General features: G+C 41.0%; 1 protein-coding gene across 6 annotated transcripts in view; it reads left to right on the top strand.

The window, feature by feature from the left end:
• Nucleotides 1-223: 223 nt before the first annotated feature.
• The window catches only part of AGTPBP1 (ATP/GTP binding carboxypeptidase 1), a 175,155-nt gene continuing 153,082 nt past the window's right edge, over nt 224-22,296 (top strand). For 4 of the 6 annotated variants that reach the window (XM_023627123.2, XM_023627125.2, XM_023627126.2 and 1 more), the window contains exon 1: nt 415-555. Coding sequence is in view for 1 of the 6 variants with exons in the window: in XM_023627133.2 (XP_023482901.2) it covers nt 371-555 (185 nt within the window). In the remaining 5 variants the exon portion in view is untranslated. Of the gene's footprint in view, nt 556-22,296 lie in introns of all 6 variants that reach the window. The other 2 variants (XM_023627133.2, XM_070248715.1) reach the window with 2 other exon arrangements.

Consider the following 22,296-nt stretch of genomic DNA (forward strand, 5'->3'; position numbering starts at 1 on the left):
CGGGGGCTCTAATTGGGAGCGCGGAGAAGATGATACGAGGAACCTGTGGAGCCGCCCGCAGACCGGTTCGGTTCGGTTCGTTGGGCGGCGGCAGCCGAGAACGAGCGCCGGCTGCGCGCGCAACGCCCGCTCCCGACTCGGGCCGCGCGGCCCCCCGGTCCCCCGGCGGCGCGCGCGCCCCGCCCACCCCCCTGCGCGCGTTCCCGCCCTGCCGGCGCGCGCCCCCGTCCCTTCCCGCCTCGGCTCCTGCCCGCGCGCGCCCCGCCCTCCGTCCCGCGCGCGCCAGCTCTGCGCCCACCCGCCCCCCGGCGCGGGCGAGCCGGCTGGCGAGGCGCGCGGGGGGCGGGGCGCCGCGCTGACGTTGCCCGGGATGCGGGCAGGTTCCGCCGCCGCCGCCGCCGCCGCCTCGCCTGCCACCGGGGTTTGTATGAACACACCGGGCGGCGGGCGGCGAGGGGTTCGCCGTGCGCCCGGGGAGCAGCCGCTGGCGCTGCCGGCGCCGAGCCGGGTGCTGCGGCTGTGCCCAGGCCCTGCCAGCGCCCCATCCTGGAGCCGGTGAGCGCCCCGCCGCCGTCCGCGCGTCCCGGCCGGCCGTCCCTCTGCTCTCCGCGGCTGCGGCGTCCGGGGGCGGGGGAAGCGGGCAGCAGCGGCCCCGGGCTCGCCGCCGTCTGCGCCCTGGACCCCTCCGCCCCTCTCCTGACAGGTCGGGGAACGCGTGTCTTTCGGGGGGTGGGCCGAGTCGTGAGGGAAACCCCCGATGGGTTGGGGCTGTGGCCGCTTTTTGGAAAACGCCCCACCCAGCCCCCACCTCCGGACGGTCGGTCGCCCCCGCCCCAGTCCCCGCGGAGGGTCCCCGCGCAGAGGCGGCCCCCGTGCCCTGCCTTTCCTCTTGGGCCCCGAGCGCCGGTCGCCGCGGTGCGGCGGGAGCAGAGCCGAGGGCGGCGGGCTGGGGCCGAGCGCGCGCCCCGCGTCCCCACCCGCCGGGCCCCCGCCCCTCGGTGCGCCGGCTGCCAGGTGGGCTGGTGAGTGTGACAGCGGCGAGGCGAGGTTTGCTTCCTCTCAGTGCGGGGCTTGGCCTGAAGTGTGTTCTCTGTTTACATCTTGTCGCCTTGTGGTTTGATTTGAACCTGTATCCGATCGCCCTCGATGACAGTGCAGTGTCCCTACGGCCTTCCTGCCTGAGTTGCGGCTTCTGAATCGCAGGTGTTCAAGGACTCCTGCCAGCCCAGCGCCGGGGCTTGCCGGGCTCCACGGCCGCTGCCGCCTGGTGCCGCTTACGCCTGGGAGTACCTGTGCGGTTCTGAGTCGGTTGGTTTCCTTTCCTGGGCATTTTCTCGTGATCGAAGGGAGTTTTGGTACATCTTAGTGTAATCGATGTGAATACAGCCCATTTCTCGTTTTAGTGTAGCTTGCTCAAGTGTCTGAAGGTCTGGCACTGCTGATGGCCTAAGACGTTCTAACACTTAGCGGGAATTTTCATTGGCGATATTAACTCTGTGTGGGTTTTTTTTTTTTTTCCTTCACGTGTTCAAAATTGTAACAGTGTTTAATTATAATGCATGACAATTTGTCATTAGAAAGGACTTTAACAGTTATCTCGATCACTCATTTTCACTTCCCTTTTATGTCCGTGTTATCTCTGTGTAAATGGAGTTATCACTTTATTTGTTAACTTCTGAATAATTCTTATAAATTGTCTTCTTTCCTGAGAAAACCAGAAAGTTATTTTTGTCATTGTATTGTGGCGGGAGGCCAAATAAGTAGTAGTGTATTTAAGGCACTTTAAATGGTACATATTTTTAAACATGTGCCAAATGTTAATCAAAACCAACCAACCAAAAAAAAGAAAACCCTGGAAGATCTATAAGCATTTCCTATGTAATTACTATGAGAGAGTTGGCGGTTCCTTATCCACTCCTTATTTCTCATCCTTAAGCAGAGTTGTAATGTGACTTGTTCAGTGTCCCTTTCCACTTGAGTTAAGTTCTTGAAGGAAATTAGAGGTTAATGACTTCAAAATTCTGCCTTGAATGGCTTCAACACATATTTAGAACTGCAGTCTCACTCTGAACTCTGAAATGAAGGGAGCAGACTTACAGTTACCCTTGTAATTGGCCAACACTGCAAAAACATTTAAATGTATTAATGTAATTTAACTTTTGTAGAAGCAATTTTTACAAAGCTTTGAATTGAGGCGCTATTCTCTTTAGAACAGTCTAGCTAAACTTCTGTATGATAATGGTTTTATCTCTGATAGCAAAGAGAAGAGAGGTCAAGACTTGTGAAATTCCCTAATTTGTATTATAGTCTGCATTTTGGAGTTTTAAAAAAATTCATCTTTCAAATTCTGCTCTTCTTGCTTGAAGTCCCCCAGTACCTGGAAGTTGAACAATGCATCACCCTGTCAGAGGGCTCTCTGCAGGTTGGGAGCTTCCCTTAGGCGGTGGGTCTCCATGTAAACACTAGGAATTGTTTAGAGTGGGCGCTGAATTTCAAACTTTGTACATTGTTGCTGGTTACTGTGCCTGTGTACTATAGTGTAGTGGCTAATCGGGCCTCAGAGCCAGACTGGCTGGCTTTGAATCCGGGCTTTGCTTTAGGCAAGTTATTTATCCTCTTTGTGCTTCAATTTTCTCAACTCCAAAAGTGGGAATAATAGTTATACCCTTAAGATGGTCTTGAGTATTAAATGAGTTAATACACATGAAGTGCTTAGCCCACAGTGCCTCGTACATAGTTAGCGCTCGGGAAATGCTGCTGCTTTTCCTCAGTCTTCCATGGGATCTAGTAAGCCGAAGAAGGACTTTGGGCTGATGGAGCGTTATTAGTGCAGATTATTCCTCTATGACCCATTTGCTCCTTTGAGACTAAATGAGAGCTTAGTTTCACTGTCCTGCCTTGGAAGCATGCAATTTAGTTTTAAATAGAACAGCTGGGAGCCTGAGCTGGGTGCCCTGAGATGCTGCTGGAGAGCTGCTCAAGTGCCCTGTTTGAACCCTCTGACAGGACCTTGGATTGTCTCCCTCCTGGTGCTGTTGGCTGCTATTTTAGTCACCTGTTTTTGAATTTGTGATTGTGCATTTCTTTGACTGTCATGTGCTGCTATCAAAAATATTATCTATCAAACTCTTGAGACGTATATATGTTTTTATCTGATAAGATATTGCATGATGTTTCCAGGATATATAAAGTCAGTTTCGTGTACGCTTTCCTTTTTGGTTTTGTTTTCTTCTTTATTGATCTTGCACAGAGTGAGGTTAGTTTTGCTTTGACATTGTGTTCCTTTTCAGCTTTCATGTAATTGTCCTAGGGAAGTTTGTTTTTAAATTAATGATTTTATGTACTGTTGCTCTTCCTGGTTTACAGGGATCTGCTATGAATACTCTGTTCTTTAAATCAGGTGTTTTCAAACTTTTGATCTAAGGATGCTTTTATACTCTGAAAAAATTATTGAGCACGCCAAAGAGCTTTTGTGGATTATATCTCTCTATACTTTTTATATTACAGATTGAAACAGAAATATAAAATTTTCTATTAATTCACTTAAAAATGACTTTTTAATAAAAAATGACTTTTTCAAAACAAGGTAGGAGAGTGGCATTGTTTTATATTTTTGTAAATCTGTAATATCTGGTTTAATAGAAACAGCTCGTTTCTCATATCTGCTTCTGCATTCGGTCTGTTGCAATATGTTGTGTGGGTTGAAGTATACAGAGGGAGAAAATCCAGCCTTACACAGTTAATGGCTGGAAAAGGGAGGGATATTTCAATAGCCTTTTCAGATAATTGTGGATATTCTTGTTTGGTACTACGTGAAAACTCAACATGTGGTAGTTTTTTAGTTATTTGCAATATAGAATCTGAAATCCTATCTGTGGACTTTTTCATAATGTTGTATTAAAATCCATTGGTCTGAACTTTGAATGGATCTTATAGAATCAAGTTTGAGTTTTATAACATCATGCCTTGATCACTGGTAAATATTAGTTCAGTCAGTTATGCAGATCTTCCAAATGTTGATACATTTCATTATATAATATCAAAAAGTCACATTTGTTAATATCACCACTCATTCTATCAGAAACAAATTATTGGGAAGCTGTCCAGGTCATGACATGATAGTAGATATGAGTTTTCCAGAAATCTGGTTTTTGTTTAAAAGCTTATATTTTATCATTGGCAACAAATATGACTGCCAGTTGTTTCCTAGAAGTGCAGGCAGACTTTGTTCATCTCTGAGAGAACCTCTGCCATAATACCTTAGTCTGAATAACCTTAGTCATTCTTTCAAGTAAAGATAGTGTTTTCATAATAAAAGGGGCTAGTTCAAGCTCTCAGTTCAGTGACACAGCATTTTTCCTTGAGACAGCCATCAGCTATTGTAATTCAGGATGTAGCCAACCCTGGTGGCCTAGTGGTTATGGTTTGAGAGGCTCTCACTGCTGCGTCACAGTTCCTTTTTGCTTAGGGAACAACACCACCATCTCTCACTTGTTACACTGTGACAGCTGCGTGTTGTTGTGATGCTGAAGGCTGTGCCACTGATATTTCAAATACCAGCAGGGTCACTCATGGTGGACAAGTTTCAGCAGAGCTTCCAGACTAAGGCAGACTAGGAAGAAGGACCTGGCCACCCGCTTCTGAAAAAATTGGCCTTTGAAAACCCTGTGAATAGCAGTGGAGCATTCTCTGATACAGTGCTGGAAGGGGAGCGGATGGCGCAAAAAGATCAGGCAGGTTCCGCTCTGCTGGACACAGGGTCGCTAGGAGTCAGAATGGACTCCATGGTACTAACAGCAGCAAATGTAGCCTTCATGCATACTTACCATTCTGTGTCACAGAATATTAAAAGGATGTATATTCAAGGGCCGAGATTTAATAAAATAAATAATTTGTACTGTTTTTTTCGCCTTCTTCTTCCCAAAGCCCCCCAGTACATAGTTGTATATTCTAGCTGCAGGTCCTTCTAGTTGTCCTTTGTGGGGTGCCGCCTCAGCATGGCTTGATGAGCCCAGCTAGGTCCCCGCCCAGGATCTGAACTGGTGAAACCCTGGGCCGCTGAAGCTGAGCGCGGGAACTTAACCACTCGGCCACGGGGCCGGCCTCTAATTTTTACATTTTAAGGACATTCTTAAGTGAAAAAGCCTCTTTCTTTTATAACTACACTTGATGGTGAAAAATACAATAACTAATAGTGTGGTTTGGTACCACTACCATAATTTGTTCCAAGATGCCAGAAATTTTACACACCATTGCTTTTGTACCGTAAGTGTAAGTGTTAATACAATTAAGAAGGCTAATAATATTTTAGTAGTATTATGAAAATAGTTTTGACCTTGTGGACCTCCTTAAAAGATGTCTGGACCCCAGGGGTCCATGGACCACACTTTAAGGACTTCTGCTATAAATCATAGAGCATTCCCCAGCAAACTTTGATTAGGAAGGGAGGTGGTAGTGTCAATCTCTAGTCTGTTTTTGCTTTAGACTTTTGGGCCCTGGTAAAGGCCTTCTTCAAAAAAATTTAAGCATAGTAAAAGTTTTTTACAGAAAATTGAGAGGTTTCTTAAGGATTTTAGTCTGGTGCTGATACAAGGGACTGTAGTATTAGTAATCTGAAATTACACTATCTAAAAACAAAAAGATTTGGTAGTACATTGCCATGTAAATATTCAGTCTAATGTTTTTGTATTTTACATACTAGACAAAGTGAAGGCACAGTGTGAAAAGCTCAGCTGATATCAAGATCATAAGCTAAAAAGAAGAAAAGCCAAAACAAACTACTCAGCTTCCCTTCTTAATCTCTGTTTGTTTCTCACTTAATTCAGGCTGAGGGTGAACTATCCTAAAGAGAGGTGCCCAGTACTTGCTGTCTTTGCCTCATGTCTTATGGGGAAAACGATTTAAGATGATGAAGATTATAAGGGTATAGGTTACATTGAGAATGAAAATGATAATAAGGTCAATGAAGGATTTATGATAGAATAATGGTGGTAAATACTTGAACACTGCCTACATATAATAGAGTTTAATGAATTGAAAAGAACAGTATTTTTGACAAGAACTCTCGAGATTAATTTATCATAGGCACGGTTTCTGGTTGCATGTAGGTAGAACTGATGATGGGGAGTGCAAGACAGCTGACTTCCCTGATGAGCTTCTTTCCTAATTGCAAAGTGAGAGCATCTGACCACCAGGTGATCTGGCGCTGCCTTCAATTCTAGAGTTCTGGGATTTTTTTCTTTGCCTGTTGAAAACATCTCCTTCATCTGTTAATTTCATCTCATCAATTTTAACTTGTGTTTACATGTGAAACTTATTTTTTCCAATTTTTAGCATTGATTCATATTCCTATTTTCAGTTCATATTTTGATTAAAAAATGTATTTCTAAAAATTATGGTAAAATATATAGATCATGAAATTTATGATTTTAACCTTTTTTTTTTTAAAGATTGGCACCTGCTAACATCTGTTGCCTATGTTTCTTTTTCCTTCTTTTCTCCAAAGCCCCCCAGTACATAGTTGTATATTCTAGTGGTAGGTCCTTCTAGTTCTTCTATGTGGGACACCGCCTCAGCATGGCTTGATGAGTGGTGCTAGGTCCGTGCCCAGGATCTGAACTGACGAAACCCTGGGCTGCCGAAGCTGAGCGCGCATGGGGCCAGTCCCACCATTTTTAAATATACAGTTCAGAGGCATTAAGTACACTCACATTGTTTTGCAACCATCACCGCCATCCATGTCCAGACCTTTTTTATCTTGCAAAACTAAAATTGTACTCATTAAACGATAATTCCCCATTCCCTCCTTCCTCTAGCCGCTGGCGACCACCATTCTGCTTTCTCTCTCTATGAATTTGGCTAAGTACTACATTGTATGAGAGGAATCATACAGTATTTGCCCTTTTGTGCCTGGCTTATTTCATTTAGCATTATGTCCATCCATGTTGTAGCATGTATCAGAATTTCCTTCCTTTTTAAGGCTGAATATTATTTCATTGTATGTACGTATCATGTTTTGTTTATTTGTTCATCCATCAGTAAACCATTGGGTTGTTTTTACCGTTTGGCTGTTGTGAATAATGCTGCTGTGTACATGGGTGTACAAATATTCCTTTGAGACTCTGCTTTCAGTTATTTTGGGGACATACTCAGAAGTGGAATTGCTGGGTCATATGATAATTCTATTTTAAATTTTTATTTTATCGCGGTAACATTGGTTTATAACATTATATAAATTTCAGGTGTACATTGTTGTATATTTTGTTTTCTGTGTAGATTACATCATGTTCACCACCTAAAGACTAATTACCATCCATCACCACACACAGTGCCTCATCACCTCTTTCTCCCTCCTCCCTCCCTATTTTAAAACTTTTAAGGAACTGCCATTCTCTTTTTAGAGTGGCTGCACCATTTTACATTCACACCAGCAGTGTACAAGGGTTCCAGTTTTTCCACATCCTTTCCAATGCTTGTTATTTTATTTTTTTGGATAGTAACTATCCTAATTGTGTGAGGTGATACCTTGTTGTGGTTTAGATTTCCATTTATGTTGCTGAATTTGGTATGTTGGTATTTTGTTGAGGATTTTTGCATCAGTATTCATGAAGGGTATTGGTCTCTAGTTTTCTTGTAATGTCTTTTTGTCTGGCTTTGTTATCAGGGCAATGCTGGGCTCATAGAGTGAGTTAGAAAGTCTTTCCTCCTCTTCAGTTTTTTGGAAGAATTTCAGAAGGATTGATGTTCTTTAATGTTTGGTACAATTCACCAGTGAAGCCATCAAGTGTGGGGTGTTTGCTAATTAGGTTTTTGGTTACTGATTCAGTCTCATTAATACTTAGAGGGCTCTTCAGATTTTGTGTTTTTTCATTATTTAGTCTTAGTAAGTTTTGTGTTTCTAGAAGCTTGTCAGTTTCATCTAGATTATCCAGTTTGTTGGTGCACAATTGTTCATACTCCCTTGAAATCCTTTTTGTTTCTGTAGAATGAGTAGGAAGGTCTCCACTTTAGTTTCTAATTTTAGTAATTTGAGTCCTATCTATTTTTTCTTAGTTAATCTTGTAAAAGACCTGTCAATTTTATTAATCTTTTCAAAGAACCAACTTTTAATTTTGTTGATTTTCTCTCTATTTTTCTATTCTATACTTCATTTATCTCTGCTCTAATCTTTATTATTTTCTCCCTTCTGCTAGCTTTGAGTTTAGTTCTCCTTTTTCTAGTTCCTTAAGTTGTAAAGTTAGGGTTGTTGATTTGACATCTTTTTTAAAGTGTGTTTATAGCTATACGTTCCCCCCTTAGCACCACTTTTGCTGCGTCCCATATATTTTGGTATGCAGAGTTTTTGTTTTCATTTGTCTTTAAGCATTTTCTGATTTCCCTTGTGATTTCTTCTTTAACTCATTGTTTAAGAATGTGTTGTTTAATTTCCAGAAATTTGTGTATTTTCCAGTTTTCCTTTATTTCCTTATTTATTTTGAACTTCAAGCTCTTCTGGTTATAGAAAATACTTTGTATATCTGTCTTTTAAAGTCTGTTGAGACTATTTGTGGCCTATCATATGGTCTGTCCTGGAGAATGTCCCGTGTGCTCTAGTTAAGTAGAGTGTTCTGTATAGATCTGTTATTTCTAGTTGGTTTATTGTGTTGTTCAAGTCCTCTTATGTCCTTACTTATCTTCTGTTTGGTCGTTCTGTCCATTATTGAGAGTAGGGTATTGAAGTCTCCAACTATTATTGTGGGAGTGTCTGTTTCTCCATGTAATTCTGTCAGCTTTTGCTTCGTATATTTTCATGGTCTATTACTAGGTGCATGAATGTTTACAGTTCTTATTTTCTTGCTCTCTTGAACCTTTTTTTAATGTATAATGTCCTTCTTTGTCTCTTGTAATCTTTTTTGATTTGAAGTCTGTTTTGTCTGACATTAGTATCCATTCCTGCTCTCTCTTGGTTACTATTTGCATAGAATGACTTTTTCTGTCTTTTCATGTTCAGCCTATTTGTGCTTTTGGATTTAAAGTGAGTCTCTTGTAGACAGCACATAGTTGGGTCATGTTTTTTTAATCCATTTTGCCAATCTCTGCCTTTTGATTAGAGAGTTTAACCCACTTACATTTAAAGTAATTACTGATAAGGAGGAACGCCTGTCATTTTGCTATTTGTTTTTTATATGCCTCATGGCTTTTTTTGTCCCGTAATTCCTATATATTTTGATTTTTCTTGGGATATTAGTGGGAGCTGACTTTGGGCTGTGGTACTTTCCTTAAAAACAAACAAACAAAACAAACTTTGTTTATGAGTCAGGCAAGGAAAATGGGTGTTTCAAGGTAAAACTTTTAATCTCATCTATCACCTATAAAGATTTAGAAATTTTGGCATCTGTTTAAGTCTAAAAATAGTAGGAATCCGAGTTGGGGAACAGTTATTTTAAATAAATTATTTAATTAAATTGAAATGTAGCGGGGTTCTGCTCCCAAAGCAATAAACTCTGTTATTTGGTGCATAATTAAAATATCACATAGCAAAACAAATTAGACTCTTTTTAAGTGCCTAAACATCTTTTGTGGTCTGATATGTGAACCATTCAAATTTGTTTTTTTAAAGAAGATGCATGATGAGGAAAGGTAAAAGGTATAAACTTTTTATAGATTTACCTGTACTTTTTGATAAAATTAATGACAACAATGTAAGTGAAATAAATTTGCCTGTTTGCAGATTGAGCTAAAATATTCATAAAATAATCATTGCATATCATGTGAGTAAGGTAACTGGATGAAAATGTATACCTTAGTACAGTAATTTAGGTTAATGTACACAGACCATGTCCAATGTATATATTTTTCTCAATTTAAATGCTTGGCTGAGGTAATAATCTCTATCTGCCTATTATTGCTGGGAATGTTACTCCTCTTTCCTTTAGACAACAGATACTATTTACCACCTTCCCTCAAAGTTTCTCACTTTTTCCTTTATGATCTTGCCAGGGGTTTGGGCATATTCTCTGGGATATTTTTATTAAATAATCAGCATTTGTCACATTGACATTGCTGGTGTGGGGAATAGTAGCTTCCTTATGTTATCAAAAAGTGATTTCTTCTTTTCACATCTTGAAACAGTTAGAGAAAGCTGATAAAAGATGATGCTGATGCCTTTTCAATGTACTTGTTCCCCGTCCCCTATGGTAGAACTACCTAGATCTTTTTAAACTACAGTCTTCCCCTAGTTGCCCACATCCACTCCAAGAACAATAGCTAGTATTTAACAACAAAGGTTGTCATTGTTGATCAGAGCAGTGTTTCTCAAACGTTTTTAAATAGTGGAAGCTTTTTCTCTGATGATGTCTTGTAGAGACCCATTTGTGAAGAGATGAGAGTAAAATATTGAAGTTGTTCTGGTTGAATGAGAATAGGGCCAAGTTTAAGCAAGGTAAGTCAACAGGGGATCATATTTCCTCAGATTCTATGTGGAAGATTTATACTGGACACTGGAGTGTGAACAGTGTATGTTTCTTTGCATTTTTTCTTCTTCTCTTAGCAATTTGACTTGAAATGAATTTAAAACCATGTGTGTTTGAGGTATTTATACATTTAGATCATAGAGCTTTAACTTTGGGGTGTGTGTCAGACTTTCTTTTATGGCTTGTTTGTGGAATGAAAATTAGGATGATGAAATTCTGATGCCTTGTGTATGTGTACACCCTTCTCGACTTGACTGATGAGTTTGATTTCAGGCTTACGCCAGTGAGAACTGAGGGTTTCAGTTTTTAGATTCCCTGGTCTCTGGAACTAGCTCTATTTTCTTCTTCTTCTTTCTTCTTTTTTTTTTTTTGAGGAAGATTAGCCCTGAGCTAACATCCATCGCCACCCCTTGTCTTTTTGCTGAGGAGGATCAGCTCTGAGCTAACATCTGTGCCCATCTTCCTCTATTTTATATGTGGGACGCCCACCACAGACTGACTTGATAAACAATGTGTGGGTTCACACCCGGCATCTGAACTGGTGAACCCCGGGCTGCTGAAGCAGAGCACAGGAACCCAACTGCTATGCCGTTGGGCCGGCCCCTGGAACTAGCTCTATTTAAGAGCAAAAGAGCAGGAAAAATCTAAAAAATTTAGAAGATGCAAAATGTGTCATTTTTCTTGAGGTAGAGTATACAAAATTGCTTGCTTTTCCTTACATATAGGGTAGTTAGGGCAAGTTGATAATGCTTGTAGGATTTTTCTGCTGATAGGGGCAAATTCCCACATTTAATTCTAGTATGAGCCCACCTTTAAATGTATAAAAGTCGACTCATACAGATCCCTACCCCTACTTGGGAAATATATACTGTGAATTTGTATGGAATAGCATAGATTTTTACTGCAGCTTTTTTCTTTTTTTTAAACTTCTGCTGGCTAAATAAGTCAGAGTACACCTTTGAAAGACCCAAAGAGGGTCAATAGTTTAGATCTTTTGTAAAAGGATGTTGTATTCTATCATGGGAAGCAGGCACTGAGGTACAGAGGGCATACGTCCCTAATCCTAATTTAGGAATGGTTGAACTATGAAAGTTCCTGCAGAGACTGAGTTTTTTTTAAAACAGCTTTATTGAGATATAAGTCACATACCATACAATTTCATACAATATGAAGTATGTGGTTCTGTGGCTTTTAGTATAGTCACAGAGTTGTGCAACCATCACCACGATCAATTTTAGAACATTTTCAATACCTCAAGAAGAAACCCGCATCCATCCTCCCCCCTCCCCTTCTCCCCTAGTCCTTGGTAACCACGAATCTACTTTCTGTCTGTGTAGATTATATACCTATTTTGGATATTTCATATAAATGGGATCATAATGATGTGGCCTTTAGTGACTGGGTCCTTCCACTTAACATAATATTTTCAAAGTTCATTTGGTAGCACATATCAGTACTTTTTTATTTTATATCACTGAATAATATTTCATTATATGGATATACCACATTTTATTTATCCATTCATTGGTTGATGTGCATTTGGGTTGTTTCCACTTTTCCATTACTAGGAAATACAATACCATAAACATTTGTTTCCAAGTCTTTGTGTGGCTGTGAGGTGTTGTTTCTTTGGGTACACTCCTAGGAATGGAACAGCCGAGTCGTATGGTCACTTTCTGTTGAGGCTTTTGAGGAACGGCTAGGCCGTCTCTAAAGCAGCCGCGCCGTTTTACCTCCCATCAGCAGTGTGCAAGGGCTCCGACTTCTCCACAGTTTTGCTAATCCTTGTTATCTGTATTTTTTACTATAGTCATTCTGATGGGTGTGAAGTGGTTACTCGTTGTAGACTAAGTTTTTAAATAGTGGTTAGGCATAACAGGAGTGATAACACTCTTATATGGAATTAGTATTACAATTAGAGTATTTAATAGGCTGACCTAGGAGTATAATCATCAGTAGCTGTTATGAACCCTGGCTGTATGTAATTAGTATCATTTCCCAATTTAGAAAAATGATGTCACGGATTTATCTCATCTCCGAGGATATTATATGATTCACCCCCTGCCTCCTACCCCCGCCAATCCTTTGTTGAAGAAGAAAACAGTGAAGATTCAGTTAAAGAATAGAATCGCTCTAGATACCTTAAGCTGAGAGAGTTTTTTTACTTTAGGATACTAAATAGCTTAAGGAATTGTTGGGATGTATTGGTCTGGGTCCAATCAGGAGATAGAAACCAGTATAGTAGTATAATAGGGAAAGATTAATATAAAGAATCGTTGACTATAACAGAGGATCAGAGCAATGAGGGATTTACCAGTAAGAAGTAAAGATAACACTAAAGAATATAGGAATAGCTGATATAAAGAGCAGTGACTACCCCCAGGAATGAGATAGAGTGGGCCCCCTCTCCTGCTGAGGTCTAGACCTTATTGGAAAGGGCAAGGTCAAGGCAAGTAGCTGTGCTGTGGCACTGGTGGAATTTGCTGGATATCCGCCTTCTAGGGTGCCAGGGAAGGCTATTCATGGGGAGATGTCTTGCCAGAGGCACTCTGCTACAAAACTGCGTGGCCTCCTGTTGGAGAAGCTGCACATGCTGCATCACGAGCCTGGTGTTGGAGAAGCCATCCTCGGTATAGGACTGCGTCCTGGAGAAGCCATCCTCGTTATAGGACTGGGTCCTGGAGAAGTCTTGCCCGCTGCAGCCAAGTGAGCACCCTGGAACCAGGAAGCAAAATCCTTTTCCACTGCAGTGTCTTTCCTGTGCCCTCTATTGACAAAGGTTATTGTTATGCCACTGGCCAAGAAATTACTATTTAAAGGGCGCAAACCCATTTTCAGAGAGCAGCCTGCAAGAGTGAATTTGAAGATGAGGGACAGTATATCAGTATCTGGGACAGGTATTAAGTGGTTTACGGAATCGTTTGATCTAAAGAAAGAGACCCCAGGTTGAGCTTTAAGGAACACCTCCCGAAATCTCTGCACAGAACTCAGAAACCAAGGAAGGTGTTCTCTCTTTTATGATTGAGAGGCCTCCTGTCTAATTGTGCAGTTGCTTCTGGATCTTCACTTCTAGAACCACACTGCTGTTTTAAAATCGGGGAACTGTTGTGGTCAGGAGGCTGTGGTAGTCAGGAGTCTCTTGCTGTACTTACCAGCTGTAGAACCACACTGGACCAGCACCTGTTCTGGTCTGCACCAGCCCTGCATATGAGAGGCTAGGTTAGCGTTTCTCAATCTTTATGCCCTGGAGGATCCATGAAATAATTTTCAGGTCTCAGGGAGCTCTTCCATAAAAATTATAGCATCTACGGCTGTGATATTATTCTGAACAGAGAGTTTAGGTAAAATAATTGTTCCGATCACCTCCTGTTTAATCCATTGGTGAAGGAGGGATCTCTTGTCCTAAATAGTGTGAGATGGCTGCTACCTGACACTGATCAGATGAGATTGACAGCCATGTGTTAGTCATACATACTCACAGTCTGGGAGAGAGGCTACTGCCTGCCGCATGGGTGTTGCACTTGGGAATAGAGTGAACCAGCCGTGGGGTCTGTGGGAGGCAGGATTCATAGTAACAAAGGATGAAGTAACCCATCTCCTCCTGGGAGGGTGTGATTAGTTTGTGTGAATGATTCTGAGGGCTGGCAGGGGGACTGAAATTAGTTAGGTTGAGGATTGAGTGGAGTGCAGCTGGTTTGGCTGATAGTGGCCCTAGCTGGGTGAGGAGCGGGAGCCTTTCCCGCTGGGTGGGGGCGCGTGTGGCAGGAGTGGGAGAACCCCCATTAGTCCTCTGGGGCTCTGGGAGGCTCCAAGCTGTCCGGGCAGCACTTGACATTTTAGGTCTTATAATACAGTACGTCAGTGATGATGGCTAATGCTCTTTTGATAGAGAATGATGTTTTTCTGTGCATCTGTTTATTTTGGCCATCTAAGTTGTCTACTCTTTTGTGAGGATACCCAACCCCACAAGGGATATAAACTCTAATGTGAGTTGGTAATGCAGATAGAAAAAACAAGTTTTCCTTTTCTTTAATTTCCCACTTTAATTTTTTTACTTTTACAGGTAGGTCTAGGAGTCTTACTACAAATTTTTACTATACAAGGTATTAATAAAGTATGGCATTTGTATGTGCTATGTGCAAGAGTACTTTTATTTTTATTTAAAGCACACAAAAAAAGACTTTAACCAACCTTACTTGGAAAACAAACAAGTGGTAAAACTTAGCTTACTATTCTGGAAAGTAATCTCTTTTCTTTTCTTGATTTTTAAAAAGTTATATGGTGAAGATAATAAATTTCTGTTAAAAACCTGGCTTAAGCTAATTGAGATTCAGTTTTTTTAAAGGTAGGGTTGAAAGACTTAGTTGAAATAAATATTCTAACCTAATGTTTTTGTAATTCTTTTTTATTGTGGTAAAATATATCTAACATAAAATTTGCCGTTTTAACCATTTCTATTCAGTGGCATTAATTACATTCTTGATGTTGTACAACTGTTACCACTATTTCCAAAATTTTTCATCACCCCAAACGGACACTCTCTAATTACCATTAATCAGTGACTCTCCATTCTCCCTTGCCTCCTGTCCCTGGTGACGTCTAATCTGCTTTTTATCTCTATCAATGTACCTGTTCTAGATATTTCATATAAATGGAAGCATACAGTACTTGTTTTGTTTCTGGCTTATTTCACTTAGCATAATGTTTTCAAGGTTCATTCATATTGTAGCGTTTATCAGAACTTCATTCCTTTTTATGGCTGAATAATATTCCACTGTCTCAATATACCACATTTTGTTTGTCCTTTTATCTGTTTGTGGACACTTAGGTTGTTTCTGCCTTTTGGCTATTGTGAATACTGCTGCTATGAACATTGATGTACAGTTATCTGTTTACTTTCCTGTTTTCTGTTTTTTGGGGTATATACCTAGGAATAGAATTGCTGAGTCATATGGTATTTATTTTGAGGAACTGCCAAACTGTTTTCCACAGTGGTTGCACCATTTTACGTTCCCACACAGCAACATATAAGGGTTTCAATTTATTTACATTCTTGACAACACTTGTTATTTACCGTTTTTTTGAATATAGCCATCCTAGTACATGTGAAGTAATATTGAGATTTCGATCTGCATTTCCCTAATGACTAATGATGATGTGCATCTCTTCATGTGCTTATTGGCCGTTTGTGTATCTTCTTTGGAGAAATGTCTGTTCAAGTCCTTTGCTCATTTTTAGATTGGATTGTCTTTTGGTTGTTGAGTTGTAGGAGTTCTGTGTATATTTTGTGTATTAAATGCTTATCAGATACATGATCTGCAGATATTTCTCCCATTCCATATGTTATCTTTTCACTTTCTTCATAACGTCTTTTGATGCACAAAAGTTTTTAGTTTTGAAGTCCAATTTGTCTTTTTTTGTTGTTGCTTAGACTTTTGCTGCCATAGCTAAGAATCTGTTGTCAAATCTAGTATCATGCACATTTACCCCATGTTACCTCCTAAGAGTTTTAGCACTTATATTTAGGTTGTTGGTCCATTTTGAGTTAATTTTTATATATGTTGTGCATAGGTGTACAACTTCGTTCTTGTATGTGTGGAAATCTAGTAGTCCCAGCAATAGAAGAGACTATTCTTTTGTCATTGAATGGACTTGGCACCTTTGTCAAAAATTAATTGGCCGTAGCTATATGTTTCTTTCTAGACTTTTAGTTCTATTCCATTGGTCTGTCGTTTGCCAGTACCACTGTAAGCTGATATTAATTGTTGTTTACAACATGAAAATTATTGACAAGGTCAAATAGTAAAGCTACTAAAAACTGTGAGCCAAAATAATATTAATAAAGATATAACCTAAGACATAATCTATACCAGAATTTGAAAAAACAAACTTTTTTTTGTCAGCTCATACAGTGAGGCTCAAATATAGCTCCAGAAGTTATAAACGATTGTATATATGTGTGTGTATATATATGTGTTTACTCGATCTTTTATGAAAAGGCTTTCTATAATAGTTATTTTTTAAAACTAAAAAATGAAATTTATCGCCTTCATGGGAAACTTGTTTTGCTTTCTTTTGTGGAACTTGAAATAACCATTCACAGATTTCATTTTCAACTGACATGAAATGATTTCCTTCTTGCTCTTAATGCTTGTTAGCAACAAAAAAATTTCCTTTCTTAAGAAGTTTGAACACCTGCCGCCCAATGTTCATTACTGTCGTGTGATTGGTAGGACACTACAGAACTCCTTTAGGGCGGGTTAGTGAATCTCACTGTGAGTGTATAAACAGCCCGCAACGCGTGAGATTCCTCCTCCTCCTCCAGTCCTCAGCCTGAGCAGAAGATGCGGAGGAAGAAGATGCAGGCTTCTGTTTGTTTGAAGGAAGGGAGAGTGCTGTTTAGTTTTGCTGCTCTCGTTAGCAAGACTTGAGATTTGCAGAGATCACCCTTCACTTTCAAGCCCCAGCAGCAGGAGAAACATTTTATGATTTCCTCTTGTCACATGATGTTTTCCCAAAAGTCCTGTTACTTGAAATCAAAACGTTTTCTCTCAGGTCTTGCAGAGTTGTTCAGTCGTTCCAGGCGGTAACATGTCCCCATGTTGGCCATTCGGCTGCCATTCCTCCTCGGCGCTCAGCGGGGCAGCGGCTGCGTTGGGGGGTGCTCCGGGGTCGCCACTGGGCCCCGGCCACTGAGGCCGCCTCTGCGCAGCCACGGGACCCCTGCGCCGGCAGGACAGTGTCTGCCCTTGTCTAGCTTCTCACACAGTTCTTTAAACATTTTTGGGTAAACAGGTTTTTGTCTAATAAAGTTAATCATTTTTTATAGTTTCAAATAGAACTTTTTTCATCTCTCAGAACTTTTGACCCTAGCACTTCTCTGTGAAGAAAACACTGTATTGTGAAGTCAGTTTTTTTTCCCCAGCGAGAGTGGCAGTCTTCACGTGGAGTCACTATTGATGGGACGTTATCAGTACAGATGCCAACATAGTTCCTCCAACACAGACCTTCTGTTTCCAGATAGGAGGACAAAACATTAGATATCCTGTCCTTGTTGGCCTTGGTCAGCACTCGATAGCCAAAAAGTTTTCTTGATTTTACCCATTTTCGAATCTTATAATATTTATAAATTCATAATACATGTAGAATATAATCTTATAAATATTACAGCTGAAGTCTGTTGACTCATTTAGTCTGCATAGAGAAACTTGTTTTTCTGTTTATTATATAGGCTTTTAATATCACATGACATGTTGATATGTTGACTTACCCTACTGTTATTGTATTGTAGAACTTTAAAAATTTCTCTCACTGCATCTCATATGACCATTTTACTCAGAGTAATTTTACATTCTGGCCTTACTAGCTTTTCAGTAATTGGGTGACTTTCCTTTTTGTGGTCAGCAAGTTCTGCTACTATATAACTTGCTACCTCAGCCTTTTCATTGTGTGTAATTTTTTAAAAATAAAAGCTTTATTATTTTGTTTTGAGATTCCAGTAGTACCTTGTCACATGACTACAAGTTGTATTTAAGTGTCTTTTGAATATTTCTGGAGCCATTGCTGTACTTGTGAAGATGTTTTCCACAGACAACACAAAATGGAATACCAGCCCATGTGTAAATCCATTGACAAGTAGTTTTCATCGTAAAGACGGGAATTTTGTGTGTGTCTCTTGTTGCGCTAGTTTAGTGAAATGACTTGCAAGATACAATTCTTTGTTACTATTTATCTTACCGGAGTTGTCCACTGGCCCTCCTCTTGTACTTCGTCCTCAAAAATTGCCACATTGGATTATCAGGCATACATGTAAAATACAAATGTTAATATATAAGACATAAGGGCATAACAAATAACTAAATGAGAAAAAATCACAAAAAGTCCAAAAATTTCATAATATAGGTCCCTTGTAATTTATTCAGTCAACATTTTGGAAAGTTCACCCAAGAGGAAAGCATTGAGAATGGGACAACTGCGTATAAAAATTTTTTCATTAAAATTAAACTTTCCCTGCAATTTTTTTATTACACTTGCAGAATTTGTTTGCTCCTGTAAGGCGGTTACCAGTGCATAAGAGGAGGTTAGGGGAGGTAATTTGAGAGGGAGAGGCTGGTGCTCCTCGGCCTCCCATCCTCCCCTTGTGCCATGCAGCCTCCAGTTATCAAGGCCAATTCTAACCATATGAACATGACCCTACTGTGCACCATCATATATGGCTGATTTCTAACAAAATCCTTTGTTACTGTGAATGCCACCATTGCTTGGTGCATAAAAGTAAAAAAAAAAAAAAAAGGAAAAAAATTCCCCCTGCCCTCAATCGTGAGCTCTCAAAGAGCTCTGGCAACAGTTTGTGGACCCCCATGTTGAGAAACCCTGGCCTAGACTCTGGGACCTCTGCATGCGCTGCTGTAGAGTCTGCTTGCCTGTGGAATCAGGAGGCCTCTACCTGAATTTTAGTATTGTAAATCTCTCACAGATGATGAGATTGGTGGATTTAAGTCACATCTGGAACCCTAGCCACAGGGGAGTCTGGGAAATGCTGCTTTTTTTTTTTTTTTTAAAAGCTTTCAGGCTCATGTACTACAGAAAGACATACTAGAGGGAAATGGGGAGATATTGTGTGCCAGTATACCATTTCTACCATATTGTCAGATTTTTTAATAATGAACACTTTCTCGCTCATTTGTGTAGTACAGTTTTCTCAAAAGTCTTTAAAGCATTTGTTTGTTCATTCAAGAATTTGTTTAGCACCTGCAATGTACTGGCACTATTCTAGATATGTGGGAGGCATTTAGTGAGCAAAATAAAGATTTCTGCCTCATGGAGCTTTAATTCCAGCGGGGAGAGAGAGAGAATAAACAATACACAAAGTTAAATTTTCTAGTTTACAAGACGACTAAAAAGAGTCAGACAGTGACCATTGAGATATTAGATGTTAAACCATGTGACTTCTTATGAGGACATATCAAGAACCTTGGGTTACCACCGCTTTTTCCTCAAAACTTTGAGGAAATGAAGGGACCCATTGTGATAAGTTGGTAAGGGTCTGGGATGAATTTGTGTACAGGATTGATGTATGTGGTGTGATGTGGCATATAGTGAGCATTTGTAAGTTTATAGAACTAACCTGATTGTTCCCTTAAAAATTGGGTTTGACACATGTTCATAGAGTTAGTTGTTGAGTAGTACAGTTTTCAAAGTGTTCAGTTATCGTTGAATCATCCCGTATTAGAAGGTGGTAAATGGTCTGGAAGAAGACAGGGTAGGTTCACGCAAGGGGCAGTGGGTATACTGGGGTCTGGAGGTGGCTTACAGTGTTAAATAGGATGGCTGGGATAGGCTTAAAGGTGATACTTGAGCAAAGGAAGTTTGGCAGTCGATTGGTCATTGGGTTATGTGGCAGAAGAACATTCCAGGTAAAGGAAGCAGCACTGATAGAGCACTAAGGTGAGGGGAGCCTGGCACGCTGGAGGACAGCACTGAGGCCCGGCCAGTGCGTCTGGGGCAGAGTGAGGGAGAAGAGTTGTGGGTAGGTGGGAAGGTCAGGGAAGGAAGGACTGGGGTGGTCCCCTCACGCCCTTAATGCCGTTGAAATAGGCAGCGTTGCAGGGCTTTGAGCAGCGTGGGGACAAGATCTTGCTAAGGTTTTTTGTACTCTTTCTTTTCCTCGAGGTTTTAAAAGGATCAGTCAAGATGTGTTGAGAATAGACTGTAGGGGGCCAAAGGTAAAAGGGAGGCTAGTAAGGACAGTGGCTTAACCGTGGAAGTAGATGTGGTGAAAGTGGTCAGATTCTGGATATATTTTGAAACTGAAATTGTCAGGATTTCCTGATGGAATGGATGTGGGGTGTGAGACAGGAGTTACGGAGGAGGTTAAAGTTTTTTTTTTTTTTTTTAAAGATTGGCTCCTGAGCTAACGTCTGTTGCCAATCTTCTTTTCTTCTTCTTCTTCTCCCCAAAGCCCCCTGGTACACAGTTGCATGTTCTAGTTGTGGATCCTTCTGGTTTTGCTGAGTGGGATGTTGCCGCAGCATGGCTTGATGAGCAGTGCCGTGTCCGTGCCCAGGATCCAAACCGGTGAAACCCTGGGCCGAGAAGTGGAGCGGGCGAACGCAACCACTCGGCCACAGGGCCGCCCCAGGAAGTTAAACTTTTGAACTGAGCAGTTGGAGAGAGAGGATTGTCGTTAACTACAGTTGGAAAAGCTGAGGGTAGAGCACACAGGGGAGGGGAAGGAAGGTCAGGAGATCAGCTCTGGATATGTTGAGTTTGTGATGTTATTAGAGACCCCAGTGGAGAGGTTACGTAGTCATGAGGCTGGATGAGATCACCAAGGAAGAGACTGGAGTTAGAAAAGGACACGAAAGAACCTAGCCGTGGGGCGTTCCAGGAAAGGAGGCTTATAAAGAGTAAGAGAAGGTAGGCAGAAAACGGTATGGCCAAATGAAAGTATTTCTAAGAAGAGGGAGTGATCAGCTGTATCAGACCCTGCTGAGAGCACCGGTAGATGAAGGCTGAGGATCCCCAGTTGGGTTTCGTAACTCAGAGGTCCTTGGTGACTGACAGGAGCTGTGTTGACGGAGTGGTGTGGGGAAAACCGGACTGGGATGTGTTTAAGAGAGAATGGGAAGAGAAGACTTGTTGATAATGTGTATAAACAACTCCTTGCTTTCAGGAGGGGGGAAATGGGACAGTAGCTGGATTGGGGAAGTGGGACCAAGAAGGTTTTTTTCCCCCTAACACATAGAAATAACACGATTTTATGGTGGTGAAAATGACCCAATAAAGAAGAATGAGTAGAGTATACCTAAATTCTGTGGTCAGTTCTTATAGTTACTCCTGTGATACCCTCTCAGCTTCTTTGCCTCTTTCTTGCTTTGTCACACTTGGTTGGCAAAGCCACAAACTTGGTACAATGTAATGCTTCTGTTTCTAGGTGCCTGCGCTTTCTTTGACACCATACTGTAATGAACCCAGATTTTCACAGCAAAAAAGAAGGGTTTTTGTTTACTCTGAGGCACTCTGGCCTCAGGCTTCAGCAACAAAAAGGGACCAAGGGACCCTGGCTTAGCCCTGGGATGATGGGGTTGAGAGCTGGCCTTTTTCCTGGGGGACTCAAATCCCAGACAGCAGAGTTCTTTCATTTTGACAAATGGCAAATGACAGAGGCTGTCATTTTCTCTAGTGAAGATTTTTTGCTACTTCTGTGACTGGCTGGTGAACATTTTCCACACTGGTGAGGCGTGGGGGTGTTGAGAAGGGAAAAGGTTATTTGCAGTTGTAGAGTTTTAGTTAGCTGTTTTGAGGTCCCCTTCTGTTGTCCTTGGTATTTCCGAGATTCCTGAGTTCTTCTGGACAGAGTACCCCTCGCCTTCTTAGTTTTCCTTTTTGTCACTGTGGGCTTAAACATAACTTTATTTCTTTACTGTCAACTTTAATCTGTCCCGGAAGGAGAGGAGAGAAGTGCGTGTGGTTAAACTATTATTTTATTGTGAACTGAAAGTTTGAGTCATTTCTTAACTGTTGAAATAGAATTGGCTATAAGTGCCCAACATTAACCTTTTCAACTCACAATTCATAGTGGACTTTTCATGAGATGTGCTGTTAGTGTAGTTTTAGAGAAAGTTATATCACTCAACAGAATTAACTTCAGTAACTTCTGTTTATGGCAACAACGGCACTTTTGAAAACACACAGGATTTTTTTTTCCCCTATCCTGGATGTATAGGATTCTAATTAATTTGGAAGTTGGAAAAAGTTACTTTGACTTTGTAATCATTTAAAATAGTCAAAAGAAAGAATAGTTAGCAATTTTTAAATTTCTTATCAACTTTAAAAACAGGCC

This window comes from Equus caballus, chromosome 23, assembly GCF_041296265.1.
Source record: "Equus caballus isolate H_3958 breed thoroughbred chromosome 23, TB-T2T, whole genome shotgun sequence".
Lineage (NCBI taxonomy): Eukaryota > Metazoa > Chordata > Mammalia > Perissodactyla > Equidae > Equus > Equus caballus.